This window comes from Mandrillus leucophaeus, unplaced genomic scaffold (genome assembly GCF_000951045.1).
Source record: "Mandrillus leucophaeus isolate KB7577 unplaced genomic scaffold, Mleu.le_1.0 Scaffold232, whole genome shotgun sequence".
Taxonomy (NCBI): domain Eukaryota; kingdom Metazoa; phylum Chordata; class Mammalia; order Primates; family Cercopithecidae; genus Mandrillus; species Mandrillus leucophaeus.
The window spans coordinates 2,919,077-2,935,053 of NW_012102388.1; the positions used below are offsets into that span (position 1 = coordinate 2,919,077).

The window sequence follows — 15,977 nt, forward strand, 5'->3', positions numbered from 1 at the left end:
CTCCCCTAATCCTGTGAGGAGAGGGCTGGCCCTGCTGCCCCTGGGGTTCCTTGCTAATTTCCCTGTCTTCATGTCATGCCACCTCCTTCCTGGTTCGCCGACGGGTCTGAGCTCAAACTTTTTCCAAAGCTCTTAGGAAACCATACATTTGTGTGGGTTTTCTGACCCGTAGATACCTTTCTCCCGTTTCCCATGCCTCCCCTGGAGTTTACATTCACATTAATGGAATTTCCAGGGAGGGGGAGAGGAGGTGTTAGACCCTTTCTGGAGCTCTGTCAGCTTCCTTAAACAGAAGCCTTCCCCACTGGATTTAAATTCGAAAAACAGTTTCCTTTTCTCAGGCCATTGTAACATGCGTATTTATATGTTGACTGTATTTTTTAAATCTCATTGTGTAGTAGGAATGATCATGATATTCTTAAATGGAAAATGATTTACCTAAAGTCTGCATAGTAAAGAAAGTAAAGAATGGCTTTTTCCAAACCAGGTACTTTTTAATCTCATTCAGGGTTGGTAGCCAACCTTGAAATATGTTCATAAGATGTTTTGTTTTTTTGTAAAAACCTACACATTGCTTTTTAACCATGGTAGTAGTAATATTATATAACAAATAGTCCGACTTTTAAGAAATTTTAGATCAACAAGTTGATTTGGTCAATAAAGAAAGCCTCAACTGGGAACATCATATTTTCCTTTAAGGGTGTTTGTTATGAAGTGGTCATTAATTATTGATGTGTTTATGGAATATTTTGTTTTAACAATCAATAACCAAAGCTACTGAAAATCCAAGTCATGATCCCTATGCACACAATGGGCCTTTAACATGGAATTTAAATTATTTGGGGATTAATGAATAACTTTAATTGTAGACATTTATCCTTTTTAAGTGTGAAGGATGTTATTAGTTCAAAAATTAAATTAGAGAACTAAGCCATTTATATTTTATGAAGGATGAAGCCCTGAATTCTTAACCATCCATTTTTAATGAGAATAATTGCCAGTTTTATTTGCAAGTAATTTCCTAGTGTTAATCTCTTTGTTGATATGAAAAGTATTTTAGATGTGTGGCTTTCAGCCTTTAGTCTAACAAGATCCTTTTGGGGGCAGGAAATGCTAAGAGCGTGAGGGTCGTCGAAGTGACTCCTTAGCAGCACATGAAAGGATGAGGGAGGGCTTTGATGCTGGGAAGAAACTCACCTGGAGTGTCTGGAGTGTGCCGTCTGCTCTGGCCAGACAACACCTAGGTGGTCTTCAGCTTGGGATACTGCTTCTAAGTGGGAATGGCAGTGAGCCAGGAACTGTGCAGAGGCTGAGGAGAAGGGGTCAGGTGCAGAAGACAAGACATGGTGTATGTGCTCTTGTGGCTTTTGTTGGGTGTCGAGAGGGCTGTTTTTTAAGAGGGAGCCTCCAAGCTGTGAGAACGAGTCCCCACTAAGAAAAAGGAAAGAGCGGTGATTCTGATTATTGAGAACCATGGGATGTGTATCCTCTCCCTAGAAAAATGTTCGTATGTAAAATTTGCATACACGAAGGATTCACAAACCCCCTGAATTCCATCATAGAACCAAACTTAAAGACCCTTGATATATAGAAAAATGTTGACTTGGTGCAAAAAGAGGTTGCCTCCCATGGGTCTGTACCACCATGGAGTGGCCTGCCTCAGCTGGCAAGTTTTCTCCCCTGCAAAATCCTGACGAGATTTGGAGATGAGGAGTCTGAACAGCCTTGGCTCTTCCAGCTTCAAGTCTCGTATCTCTTAAAATTGACAGTAAAGCTAGAGTCATGTCTTTGTTTTAATGAAATCATGTGGCCAGTGGACAAGAGCACAAATGGGTGATGTGAATATGTGTGTTTTCCCGTAGCCACCAACTGCTAAAATGCACGCCATCATCGAGCGCACGGCCAGCTTCGTGTGCAGGCAGGGAGCGCAGTTTGAGATCATGCTGAAGGCCAAGCAGGCCCGGAACTCCCAGTTCGACTTCCTGCGCTTCGACCACTACCTCAACCCCTACTATAAGTTCATCCAGAAAGCCATGAAAGAGGGACGCTACACCGTCCTGGCGGAAAACAAAAGTGACGAGAAAAAAAGTAGGTCCCACTGCATCTGTTCCATCCAGACTTTGGGCCTGTGTTGTGGGGGTGGCAGGCAGGGGGTGGTTCTGGGAAAAGTTTGAAGACGTGCATTCTTACAGATGCATGGTTGAAAGCCAGACTTGAATTTCTAGAATGTGTCTGAAATCCTGCAGCTAAGGCGTGATCATTACCCCTGCTGGTGCACCTTTATTAAATCCTTGGTTAATATTTTATAGATAAATGAAATATAATTAAATATTGATGCTATCAGAACATAATCATCTGGGTGGGAAATTTTTGCCCTCATTTTACCCACTTAACGTTTCAGAGAGAAAACAGTTATACCCTCTCTTGGATTATTCATGTACCATAGTGTTCAGGGCTGTATAGCTCTATACATGGCCACAAAAGTGAAAATTTTACTTGGATTATCTATTTTAAGCTATTATTTTTATAACAGTGTCTGTCTTTTAGAGTTCTTACTGCAAAAGCCAGTTAGCTGTATTTTGAATAAAGATGGTATTTTGACAAGTCTGTTCATATATGTGTGTATATATATACACACACACACACATATCTTCCATTGAATTTTTTTTTTTTTTAATTAGAGACAGAGTCTCACTCTTGCCCAGGTTGGAGTGCAGTGGCATGAGCGCGATCTTTGCTCACTACAACCTCTGCCTCCTGGGTTCAAGCAATTCTCATGCCTCAGCCTCCCGAGTAGCTGGGATCGTGGGCACGTGCCACCACGGCCGGCTAATTTTTGTATTTTTAGTGGAGACAGGGTTTCACCATGTTGGCCAGGCTGGTCTCGAACTCCTGACCTCAGGTGATCTGTCCGCCTCAGCCTCCCAAAGTGCTGGGATTACAGGCGTGAGCCACTGTGCCTGGCCCTTCCACTGAATTTTGTTCTCTTCAGCTAAAATAAGTTTCAAATCAGTTGTGTAAATCTTAATGCAGATCTCATCTTCAGGTTTGTTGTAGTTGTTTATTTCTGTTTGTTATTTTACTTTTCATAAATTAGTACAATTTTTGCCCTTTTTTAAAAAAGAAAAAAAAAGAAAGAAAAACGCATACAGAGCCCCAGACCAGCTGGTGTTCAGTGTTGGCAGGAGTCACCAAATGGCCAAAGGTTGCAGTCCTTTCTAGCTGGCCTTCGTCTGAGCAACTTGGGTGACTCTAGGGAAAAATTACTAATAGTGTTTTTTGGACAGTTAACCAAGAAGCTCTACCTTTGGCTGCTTCTAAGTTTTTGCATAATTTTTGTACTTTTTTTCTCACCAAACACCAAAATCTTGAAATGTGATTTTGATTTCAGAATCAGGAGTCAGCTCTGACAATGAAGATGATGATGATGAAGAAGATGGGAATTACTTGCATCCCTCTCTCTTTGCCTCCAAGAAGTGTAACCGCCTTGAAGAGCTGATGAAGGTTTTTATCTCATTGTTGAACTATATTTTTTATGCCACCACAAAACTGCTAACGTAATTTTGGAAAATTTGAAGCATGTCATTCTTGTGTGTTACAGTTGTATCTTACTTTATCATCATTGAGGTGTATTTGCATTTTTGTTTTTAGCTGGGTGACAAAGCATCTGCTTCTTTGGTTTCTTACCTGTCTATCTTATAAAATTCATGAGCATTTGCTCATGATAATTTTATCATTTCATTACAGTTTTACTCTCTGAGATACTTAGAATAAGTAGAGTGTTGGTTAAGACTTGGAAATTGTTCTGTTGTCCGGGTGCGGTGGCTCACACATGTAATCCCAGCACTTTGGGAGGCTGAGGCGGGTGGATGACCTGAGGTCAGGAGTTCAAGACCAGCCTGGCCAGGATGGCGAAACCCCATCGCTACTAAAAATACGAAAATTAGCCAGGCATGGTGGGTGCACTTGTAATTCCAGCTACTCAGGAGGCTGAGGCATGAGAATTGCTTGAACCTGGGAGGTGGAGGTTGCAATGAGCCAAGATCACACTACTGCACTCAAATCTGGGAGACGGAGTGAGACTGTGTCTCAAAAAGAAAAAAAGAAAATTGTTTAGTTGTGATTTCATCATAGGATTAGATTTTGTAGGTGATTAGAATGTATGCATCTTCAAGTCCTCTGTTACCATCATAGATTGTTTTTAAATAAATGTTTCCACTTCTAATTCTCCTCTCATCTGTGTGAAGAAACCACTCAGCAGTATCTTGTGGTTAATTCACACCACTCTGCCATTTGCGACAGAAAAAACAGGAGTCTACTGGATTTAAGTGTCTAGTTTTCAGCAGTTAAGCATCTAGTTTCAGCAGTTGTGCAGTGTGGGTGACCTTTTGTGGGAATGATTGCTGATTGATTGGACTGGAAAAGCTGTTGGTGATTAAAAATCAGAAACTCCTATAAGGAAAAACAGTTTGAAGTTTTGCATGGGGTTTAATTGGTGTCAAACTGGACTTAGTTGTTCATCTGTCCTTTTCTTGATAGTTATTTTGGAAATTGAAACCCTGTGTTTACTCAGTTCCTCTGAGACAGCCAGCTGGGGCATTTGGCCACAACTAGTTAGGACCTACATGGGTGCATGCGTGTGTGTGTTTTTTCTGAGGCATGTACACTGTGTCCTAGAGGTGAGCGTTTTGTAGCAGAAGAGTTCCGTGTGGTTCAGAATACTGAATGCTAAGGCTGTGTCTTCTCTGTTTTCAGCCCTTGAAGGTGGTGGACCCAGATCATCCCCTTGCAGCGCTTGTTCGTAAGGCACAGGCTGACAGCTCCACTCCCACCCCACACAACGCAGACGGTGTGCCTGTGCAGCCCTCCCAGGTGGAGTACACGGCAGACTGTGAGTACTCACTGTGTGTATCCTGACCTGTGTTCAGCTGCCTGTGACAGAGCCAGCTGCAGGGCTCTAAACCCCAGGTGTTCTGTCCTCAGTGTAGCAAGTTTGGAAGCAGGCAGCCCAGAGCCAGCGTGGGCCCCAAGGGAGAGTGCCATGGAGCTTTGCTTGGCCCCATGTCAGCAAGATGCTGCCCTGTTCCAGCATTAGCTCTGCATTCCAGGAAGGACTGGCAAAGGTAGTTGGCTGCCTCTTCTTTCTTTTTTTTGTTTTTTGAGACAGGGTTTCACTCTGTTGCCCGGGCTGGAGTGCAGGGATGCAAGCATGGTTCACTGCATCCTTACCTCCCAGACTCAAACGATCTTCCCACCTCACTCTCCCTATTAGGTGGGACTACAGGCACTATAACTCTGGGCTGATTTTGATTTTTTGATAGGGATGGGATCTCACTGTGTTGCCCAGGCTGGTCTCGAGCTCCTGGGCTTAAGCAATTCTCCTGCCTTGGCCTCCAAAAGTGCTAGGATTACAGGCGCAAGTCGCTGCTCCTGGCCCTGGCTCTGCCCTTCTTTAAATATCTCCCCCCAAACCATACCTAGTGGCTTCCCTTACCTCTCAGTGGCTAGCGTGGTGTCACGTGGTCTCCCCACCTGCAGCAGAGGCTGGGCAGTGGGGCCTCCGTTAAACATATTGCTGCCCTAAACAAAGTCAAATGCTGTTAAGAACAGGGAGAATGGGAGACACATAGTGTTGTCTAACACAGTTGCTTCTTTAAAAAGGCTCACGGCAGGCCAGACATGGTGGCTGGTGCCTATAATCCCAACACTTTGGGAGGCTGAGGTGGGAGGATCACTTAAGCACAGGAGTTTGAGACCAGCCTGGACAACATACTAAAACCCCATCTCAACAACAAATAAAAAAAGTATTTGGGCATGGTGGTCTGATCTGCTTGGGAGGCTGACGTGAGAGGATGGCTTGGCCCCAGGAGGTCAAGGCCGCAGGGAGCTGTGATTGCACTGCCGCACTCCAGCCTGGGCGATAGAGCAGTACCCTCTCCAAAAAAAAGCCTTACGGTGTAAGGCAGCATATTATATGCATATGTAAAGGAATTACATTTCTTTTTCTTGCTGATTGCAATTATTTTATGGTATTAATCGAAGGTAAGTCTTGAAGGTCCATGCAGGAGATCATTTGAAAGTGTTTGGCCTTGGTTCCAGCGTCAGGTCTTTTTGTAATTGTTTTATTCAGAGGTTAAATATGGAATGAGGAAGCTTTAGCAGAGCCGAGGAACCACCTGCTGAATCTGCTTCCCAGGCACATCTGGTGCCCTGACTCCTTTTGTAAAGCTTATATTCTTCAGTTCAGCCAGAGATGAATTGTTAAAACATGAGCTCCTCTTTATTTGATACAATCTTTTGTAAACATCACAGCTGTGTTCTTCGCTCTTCCCTTTTAACACTGGCATATACTAAACGTTTTTAGACTTTAAAAAATTAGTTATTTGAGTGAACTTTCTGCATGTGTCCCCCCAAAAAACTTTTGAAGCTGAGATTGTCTTTAAATGATTAAATCAAGTCATATCAAATTTTATTGAATATTCAAATCAAAGATCAGCTCTACTGCTACAGAGGTGCGTGTTGAATGGTGTAGGCAGCCAGCTAGCTGAGGTGCTCTGTAGATCTCTCCTAATGCCCAGTCCTCACTGCTTCACTGCATGGATTTTTGGAGAGACGGCCGCACACCTTTAAGTCCTGAGCCCCACTTGGCAGCCTGTGAAGCTTCTGCCCTGGCATCATGGGGCGCTGTGCTCTGCCCGGGATGCCTGCCCACTGAGGGACTATCCCTCTGCTTCCTCCTTTCCTTTTTCCAAGCCTATCGTTGAGTTTGCTTGAGCCACATGCATTGTCCGTGCACGTCCACTAGATCCCTGAAGCTGTTGCAGAGGAGAGGACTACAAATTCAGGGCAGGCTGACCTTGATTATTTGCCGTGTTAATCACTAGTAGAAGAACAGCTATGTGCAGACCCCGCAGGGCCAGGCAGGATGGTGGAGCTGGCTCATAGTGGCCGTTCTGTGACACACAGCATCCCCTGGTCTAGTGGGAACGTGATCTGAACCGAGGCATGCCGGGGCGGCATTGTGAGCTGTCTGGGTCAGAAGGCTAGGCACATTCCCAAGGGTTCACCGCAGGGCGACCAGAGCCCACACACCTTGGTTTCTCCCCACCTGCTGTTGGCTCACAAGACCACTGATGAGCCATGACAGCCTCTGCAGGAACCCCAAACTTACTCTGTTCAGGCCCCTGACTACCACCACCCTGGGCACTGACGGCACCCCACCCCATCCTCCCAGCTGCAAGTGCTCCAGTAGGGGGCGCCCTCTCCTCCCCTCAGTACAGTAGAGTTGTTTTGAAACATTATCTCCCCTCAACACAGCGAGAGTAGTGGACACACACATGTGAGAGTAAGGCGGCTGGGTGCCTGGAGGCTGGGGAAAGCATGTGTGTCTGATGTTAGGGTCTGTGGGTTTTAGACACACGCTCCTGCATCAGCCATATGGGTCAGAGCCCTTAGCACAGTGCCTAGAGCCTCCTCGATGAGCACTCAGGGCCACCACCACAGTCCCACCCATCTTGGATCTGGAGGCTCAGAAGGTGGGGGAAGTGTCCTCATCCAGTTTCCAAGAAGAGCCAAGAGCTAGAACTTTGGCTCTAAATCACTGTAAAACCCAGCAGAAATCAGTATAAACCTGTACTCAGGCGCTCAGCCTTATGGGATGAGTGGCTGTGGCGTGGCAGTAGTAGGGTCCTCCAGCACCATGCAAGCCCGGGCTGTGCGGCTGCTGCAGAATCTACAGAGGTTCCAGGGTGCCTTACTCACACACGCCTCCCTGCCCGCCATCTTCCTCTGCTACCCTTTGAGTATCTTGTTCTGCCTGCCTTGTGCTTCTGTGTGCTGTTGAAGTTTCGTGGGTGAAAGTCCCTCATGACCTTGTCTTCACCTTCCTGGGTTTTCAGTGAAGTTGTTGCGGAATTTGGGGTCCTGTGTGGCGGGTTGTTGGCAGTTGCAGGTAGAGACAGCAGTCATTGCTTTACCCAGGTTTGTCATAATTAGGGAACTACCTGTAATTCATGGACTGACTACTCTGTGGTTATTGGTTTGTAATCAGTCGTTGGTAACAGCATTTATTTACAAATGCAGTTCAAATAGAGGGAACACTGGACATAGTTTTTGGGTTGAGTTCCGTTGTGCTAAAGTTCAAGATAATGTTTTTACATTCATTATATGTAGTTAGTTTCCAAAAGTATTAATGCCGTGGGATCTCAACTATGCTTAAAATAATAAACTGAAGAGAGCTGTGCAAAAAATACTATGAGGCTCAGAGCTACCTCTCAGATTGGCATTTGGTTGATTTTTTTTCTCTACATGCTTTTTTCATTTTCCTAATGTTTTTGGGTATGCATTGCTATTTTACTTTTTTTTTTTTTTTTTTTTTTTGAGATGGGAGTCTTACTCTGTCACCCAGGCTGGAGTGCGGTGGTGCAATCTCGGCTCGCTGCAACCTCCACCTCCTGGGTTCAAGCAAGTCTCCTGCCTCAGCCTCCTAAGTAGCTGGGATCACAGGCGCTTGTGACTACGCCCTGCTAATTTTTGTATTTTTAGTAGAGATGGGGTTTCACCATGTTGGCCAGGCTGGTCTCAAACTCCTGACCTTAGGTGATCCGCCCACCTCAGCCTCCCAAAATGCTGGGATTACAAGCTGAGCCACTGCGCCCAGCCATGTGGCCATTACACTTAAGAAACAAAGTAAAATACAAAGTTCATAGAATAACTGTAGTGTTTGAAACGCCATGACAGTGAGGACAAGAGTAGCCTGTGCCTTGACCTGAGTTTGTGGCAAGCCCAGGCCTGTACAGATCTCCCGAAGTTCCTTCTCAGGCCTCTGAGCTGCTTGAAGGAAAGACCTTACTCACGGGCTGTGTCTGGCGAGCCTTTGTGAATGCAGTGTGTGAAGTTGGCCTTTGTGAATGCAGTGTATGAAGTTGGCCTTTGTGAATGCAGTGTATGAAGTTGGTGGGCTGTTTTGAAATTCCTGCTTCAGCCAGCACAGAGGAAGGTTTGAGGGGCCCCTTTCTGTCTTGGGCCCACCCAGCCCTGCTCAGGAGAGCTTGAGAAGCAGGTCTGCGGGTTGTGCTGCCCTTGGCTGCTCTCAGCTTGCTCCTTGTCTCCCCCTGATGTACCCAGTGCGTTCACAGAAGTGCTGTCTCACGGGGTTTCGTATACAGCCTGGTATTCCTGTATCTCTAATGTGTGATTTTCCATGCTCTGGGCATGCATGGATTTGTTTCTTAAACAGCAAGCTTTCTACAGAGAAGGCACAACCGTCAGAGGCATTAAAGTAATTTTCAGAAGAGGACTTAAACTGTGGGCTTTGCACTTGGGGAAATAGTAGGATACTGGAGAGAAAGCTGTCTGGAAAATTACTAACATTACTGATAACATTTTGGGAGACTCACAGCTGGGGCAAACCTGGGGCCCCGTGGGGTCTGGAAAGGGGTGGGGCTAGTGTCCGTCCAGCACGTCAGCTTCCACAGCACCCAGTTACTTTTCCCGAGGACAGAGGAATTGTGTGTGAGGGAGGAGGCGTGGTTTAAAGCCTGCAGAGACTCATGCCCCACGATGAAAGCAGAGCTCTGTGACCCGCGTTTCAAACCACTGCCAACCGTGGACACCAAAGACAAGACAAAGGACGTTTTGGCCGGAGACTTGAAACATCAGCTCTATGAGAGCGGGCTGGGGATGGCGCGGTCTCCCTAGGACTTACTGGGAAGGTGCATATCGTCAGGAGCTCCTCACCCTGCCCTGCGAGAACTTTCTTGTGTGCATCTCTGCCATCTCCTCCTCCCATTCCTGACCTGTGGAGCCAGGGGTGGACTGGCAGGCCTGTAAGGTGCCTTTCACATTGAGGGTCTTAGGATTTTCAGTCCAGCTTTGCAGGGAGCGGCAGTTTGTCGTTTGTGGGAGGAAATTTCACGATCATAAAGCACAGCATGCATCCTGAGATCCAGGCAGCGACCCCTCCTGCACTGCCCCAGTGCTCAAAGGGTCACAGGAGCAGGGCTTTCTCCTCGCCTCTGAGCAGTGGAGCCAAGGCTGGAGGTGGGCGCAGCTCCGTGTTCTCGGGGGATTTCTTCACTGTGTTTCTCGGGGGCTCACAGACTGCAGCCATATTCTTGGAGAGAGGAAGAGGCCTGTCACAGCGTCTGTGACAGCCCAGAAGGAAACAGCAGTCCATACAGTCTCCTCATGACGGGCACAGAGGACCCCGCCGTGGGGTCACAGGCTTGGTGAGGTAGGGGGACAGGCAGGAGTGGGCCCTGAGGTGTGCAGAATGTGTGTTCGGGCTTGTCTTCCTGCCACAGTGCAGTAGCCCTCCCAGGCCTCAATCCTGGCACCTGCCCCTCCACTCCCCTTGCAGCTTCGTCCTCCAGAGCATGGTCTCCAGATGACTTACCTCCTAGATACAAATAAGACCCTAAACACACACATGGGAGCAGCTCAGCGCCCTGTGCGTGGCTTTGCCACCACCATTCGGGAACTTTGCTCCTGTCCTAGGTGAGTGCCCACCATGTGGCACTGAGACCCGACAGCTCAGGTGACAGTGACACCTGCAGCAGAGGCTGGGGAAGCTCAGAGCCTCTGCCACGGTGGACGCCAGGTGGCCCCTGGCACAGAGAGTGTGTTCATCGCTGGCTCCTGCCGTCCTCGAGGACTTGAAGGCTGATGTTGGGCTGGGTGTGGCTCGTACATAGGACAGGGCCCACACACTGGATTCCTGTTTTTCCCCACAACTTAGAATAGCAAAGTTACAGACTTTGGGTTCTTACGAAGACAAGAATGAGTGTCTTGGCTAGCCATGATCTAACCCAAGAGGACTTTAAAATGAATGTGCAGGGGAAATGAGAAGAGGACTTATGATCAAACAGAGAGTGACTAGGAGGTCAGAGAGGCAGCCACCCTGCCCCGCACTCCCCCCTTATAAGCTGGGGCCCCATTGGTGTGTTACCACACTTCTGTTGTAGAGCCTGTTACGGTTTTGAGTTACACAGTCGTGTGTGCTTGTGCATGTGTGAATGCCCTGTGGACCTGGAGGTCCGTGAGGCAAAGGCTGGGACTGTCTTACTGGCCAGTGTGCTCCCTACACCTCGATCCAAGGGGCCACGGGGATCCCAGGAACATTCACCAAGTAACTTCAGAAAAGTGAAGAGCAGAAGTTCCAAAAGTGCCTGGTGCTTCCTGGGAGAAATCACCTGCACAGGTACCTTGGATCCAACTGACACGTGAGATGAACCAGCTCTCTCTCCGTGCGCACGTGTACACACACATGTATGCTGAGGAGCAGGCATTCAAACATGACGAAGCTGCTGCCGCAGCCGCAGATACCACCTCAGCTGGCATGGCGCATGGGGGCGGGGTGGGGCAGTGCGGGGGGCCTGCTCCGAGAGACAGACAGGTCAGGCCGGAAGCAGCTGTCCGTGAAGGTGACGCTTATACCATAACCTTAGCAGCGAGCTGTTGCCACACAGTCACAAAAGCGGGAGGCAGCAGTGGAGCCGCGTGGCCACAGGCACTCGGACTCCCCAGAGAGCTGGCGAGAGGCTTTGCTGGCTGGAAGCAGTGACAAGTATTTGGGTTTGGGGGACAAGGGAAACTTGGAAATGACAAAAAAGCTGAAAAATCAAGTCCCCACAACCTCCCCTAGCGAAGAGAGCCGTCGTAGCCATGGGCTGTGCATCATTCCTGCGCGCCCGCGACGGAAAGTTTGCGCGCTTTCCCAGGACGGCCTTTGCAGTTGGGCTTTGCTGTGGCTGGATGACGCTGAGCCCTTTGCTTTGCTTCTCTGGGCCTCAGTTTTCCCATTTGTACCATTAGGGTATTAATTTAAGTAGCAGAAGCACTCTATCGCATTCTGAATGGGACACCAGTTAATTCTGGAACGTTTGGGAGGTTTCCCATTGCTCCTGTGAGCCCCAGGGAGAGTTTAAGAAACAAATGATGGAGGGTCCACGTGATCATAAAGTGTTATGCTGCCACCGAAGGTCTCTCGAGCCTTGTAGTTGGCGCTTTAAGCAAAATAGGCGGTTAAAACAGGTCTGCACATGCTGTGTGTGGACCCAAACCGTGAACATCTGCTGGGCCTCAGCTCGTCTATTGCTGTTCCCTTGGTCTTGGCGTCCTGTGGTCCTCATGTGAGCTGCACCCAGCCAGCAGAGCGCTGACCTCCAGTCTGGATTTCTGTAAAGTGATGCTGGACTTACAGTAGTTCAAGGACTTGATGGTTACTTCTCCCTCCTCAAGTTGCACTATGGCTTCTTAAAGCAGGTGACTTTTTGTCCATCTTCTCAAAGTATTCAGCTTCATTTTCACAGAAATGATCATTCTCATCTCTCAAGTTTTACGTTTGCATAAATTTTCATCAAACACGTAATTACAGTAAGTTTAACTGGAAAAAATAAGAGAAAGACTCTAATGTTAAAAGCAAAAAGGCCCAGGCTTCTGAAGAGACGCCCCTTCTACCCTGGTGTTTGTCATGGTACCGGCCAACCCAGCGAGATGGAGCCATCATTCTAGCCAGGAAGCTTCTGCGTGTGTCTCACACAAGGCAGCACCAGCACAGAAATCCACAGGCCCTGCAGTGGGAAGGGATGAATGAGTCCCCAGACACAGATCCAAGTAAAAATGGGGACGGAGAAAAGGAAACACCAAACTAACAGGAAGGGATGTTCTAAGACACGAAGAGCTATTTGGAAAACATCACATTAAAGCCTCACTTTTACCCATATCAGAGTCACTTCCAGATGTAAATGCCAGTTGTGGAAATTCTTAGGAAAGTAAGGATGCTTCAGCAGAATGAAGAATCATCTATTTTCAGTCAGCAGTTATGTTCAACTAATTAAAAAAAATTTGAGGGAAAAAAAAAAAGCCTGTATATCTAAACAGCTTTTACAATCAAATAGGAAAAAATTCTGATAGTCCAGTAGAAGCATGATCTGCAGTGTGAATAAATCACAGAGGTAAAAATGCCCGTACGGTTTTACAGGCTCACCCTCACTGCCTCTCACAGACATTGTGTCTGTCGACTGCAGAGCCTGAAATCCGTAGTGACCACCACTCCAGCGCTTTGGTTCAGCTCAGCTGCAGCGAATGTGTTAGGATGGGAGGCTTCGTATTACAGTAGAAAGGAGCGCACTCACAGGCACACAGAACACTCTGCAGGTCTAAGACTTAGGAGAAGAGGAAGATTTCTAGGCTGTTAGAATGTTATTTTGTATATGCGAGTTTGGGTACCTTAATAATAGAGATTAAATAAATGCAGAGGAAACCTATAATGACGTGCCATTTTTCAGCTGTCACTTAAGCAGAGAAAGAAAAGGTGACAGACGTTTATTCTTGGTGGGGGTGTAGATTTGTGCCAGCGATGTGGTACATGTGGAGGGCCAGCAGGCAATCAGTCTAAAACACACATGCCTCCAACCCAGGATGTCTACTCTCATTTACTAATGTATGGGTGAACATGGCTATGTTCAACATAGCAAACATAGCCACTAGATATTCATCATAGTACGATTTTAGTAGTAGCAAAAGCCTGAGACGACCCACGTCCTCAGTGGAGGACTAATGGAGTCCCTCTGGTGCGCTCTCGAGGTGGGCTGCAGGGCTCTGGGGGTGAGCCAGGACCCGAGTATTGCAGGGCTGCCCGCCGGAATGCCTCTTCCTGAGGATGGAGACGAGGTGACTCGAGGGGAGGGCAGCACAAGGCAGTCTGTTCACGTCAGAAGGGGAGGGAAGTGTCTGTACGTGCTTCTGTATCAGCACCTAAAAGGACAGGTAAGAAGGACCGGTGGCCAGCACAGAGAGGGGAACTGGAAGGATGAGGTCGCAGTCTCACCTGCCCGTTCGTGCTGCTTGAATTTTTTCAGCGTGACTCGTTGCCTCAAAACATGCAGATTGACGTGGTGCTTATTTTGAGACTAAACTAGTATCCTGAATTAATTCCTTACAATTCTGTATTTTAATAATACGTGCTTTTATAATTTTGAGGTGTTTCATCTGCTCAGTGTATTTTGTTTAGGCGGAAGCGGTCCCTGTAACATCCTTTTCCCCGTGAAGACTGGCATGCCCAGTACTGCTGTGTCTCGCGGGGGCTGTTGGGTCACTAAGCTTTTCTGGCTTTCATGTGGCCTGGTATTTAATAATTACCTTAGGATATACTCAGTCATTCTTTCTTATTTACTTCCTACCGATAGAGATTTTCCTACATTTTGGCAGCCTGGGAAGAAAAGCATCTATTTTTTTCCTTAAAGTCCAGCAGAATTTTACATATATATATGTATATAAAATGATTTTTCTAGAAGCTCATTAAATATGGATGTGTAAAACTAACAATTTATTTCATGTATTAATTAGCCTGACAATGAACCACTTTTCATGCTCTTTATTTTTCATTACTTAGTTGTCTCCTGCTATTTACCTATAAATCCTTACAGAAGAGCATAAATAATAAAATTAATTATGCAGGCGGCAGTAATAGTGAAATACTGCCCACTGTGATAGCCTATGGTTTTTTAAATAAAATGCCAACTCAGTTTTTCTTAATATTTATTTTATAAATATCTGCAGTGAAATTAAACCATTGCACGTGGCTACTATAGATATTTTCTAGCTTGGTCCCGGTTTTTTAAATGTGTCTTTGCTGTTTATAGTATATTTTTCCTGCAAATCATGACCTTGGAGTTCTTACTTTCCAAACCCGTTTTTAAAAATGGTTTTATTGTATGTCAAGAGAAGAAGAAAGAAAGCAAAAATATTACCCAAGATTCCACCATCCAGAAATAGCCATTAGTGAACATCATTAGCAAAGTGGGAAAGACTGAGGTAATCGTGCTAAATAAAAAGGAAAGAAAGAAGCTTGTTATCTGTGGAACACAAAGATCATCTTTATGCACGAATGTCAATTAAAATGTTGGCTGTGTCTCTAGAAATACTTACGTTAAAGTGAAAGTAAACTTAATTTTACTTAAACAAAGAGCCTGCAATCTAAAAGTGAGGTAACTGTGGAACTTCGGATGAAAGTTTCCTTTATGCCTAAAGAATTCAGTTCTGAAAAAAGGTCAGGAGACCATTGAGAGGTTGTCATTGTAGATGTTTTATAAAGCTGTGTATTTTTCCTGATTTTTGTTAGAATTTTTCAACTTTTTCTTTGCATTTAATATCTGTCGAACATCTTTGTGTAACAGTGCATGTAGATTTCTCTCTCCTCGCTGTAGCAGCTGCTTAGTATCCTGTCGTATAGATTTATTATGAAACAGCCCTCCATTAATTGATAATTTGGTTTTTTATGATTTCCAATTATTTCTGCTTTTCCAATACTGTAATGAACACTCTTCGGTTTTTTTTGTTTTGTTTTTTTGTTTTTTTGTTTTTGAGACAGAGTCTCATTCTATCGCCTAGGCTGGAGTGCAGTAGCGTGATCTTGGCTCACTGCAACCTCAATCTCCCAGGCTCAAGCTATCCTCCCACCTCAGCCTCCTGAGCAGCTGGGACCACAGGCATGTGCCACCACACCTGGTTGATTTTTTAGATGAATTTTCTGGAGGGTCTTGCCATGTTGCCCAGGCTGATCTTAAACTCCTGGGCTTAAGTGATCTACCCACCTTGGCCTCCCAAAGTGCTGGGATTACAGGCATGAGCCACTGTGCCCTGCCAATTACTTATTGCTTTTAAGCACTAACACGGTATAATCCTATATGCAAGATAAAAATCTTAGAAAATAAACAGCTAGTTCAAAGAGTATATGTATTTGTTCAAAGTATTACCAGTGACCGAGCAGTTGCCTTCTGAAACATTGTGCCGTATGCATTGCTGCATTGTCACCACGGGGATATGAGAGCTGCTTAGTTGTGTAACCATTTAAAATGTAAGATTGATTTGAATATGCTGATATAGAAATATATTGAAGAGTGAGTAGGACAGTTAATATACTATATATACGACTTTGACTTTGATTCCTTTATAGAAATATTTTTAAATTATGA

General features: G+C 45.9%; 1 protein-coding gene across 1 annotated transcript in view; it reads left to right on the top strand.

Moving 5' to 3' along the window:
- The window catches only part of SFSWAP (splicing factor, suppressor of white-apricot family), a 94,965-nt gene that overhangs the window by 10,077 nt on the left and 68,911 nt on the right, over nucleotides 1–15,977 (top strand). The window contains exons 5-7 of the mRNA XM_011981955.1: nucleotides 1,863–2,088; nucleotides 3,392–3,504; nucleotides 4,756–4,891. Coding sequence (XP_011837345.1) covers nucleotides 1,863–2,088; nucleotides 3,392–3,504; nucleotides 4,756–4,891 — 475 coding nt within the window. The remainder of the gene's footprint in view (nucleotides 1–1,862; nucleotides 2,089–3,391; nucleotides 3,505–4,755; nucleotides 4,892–15,977) is intronic.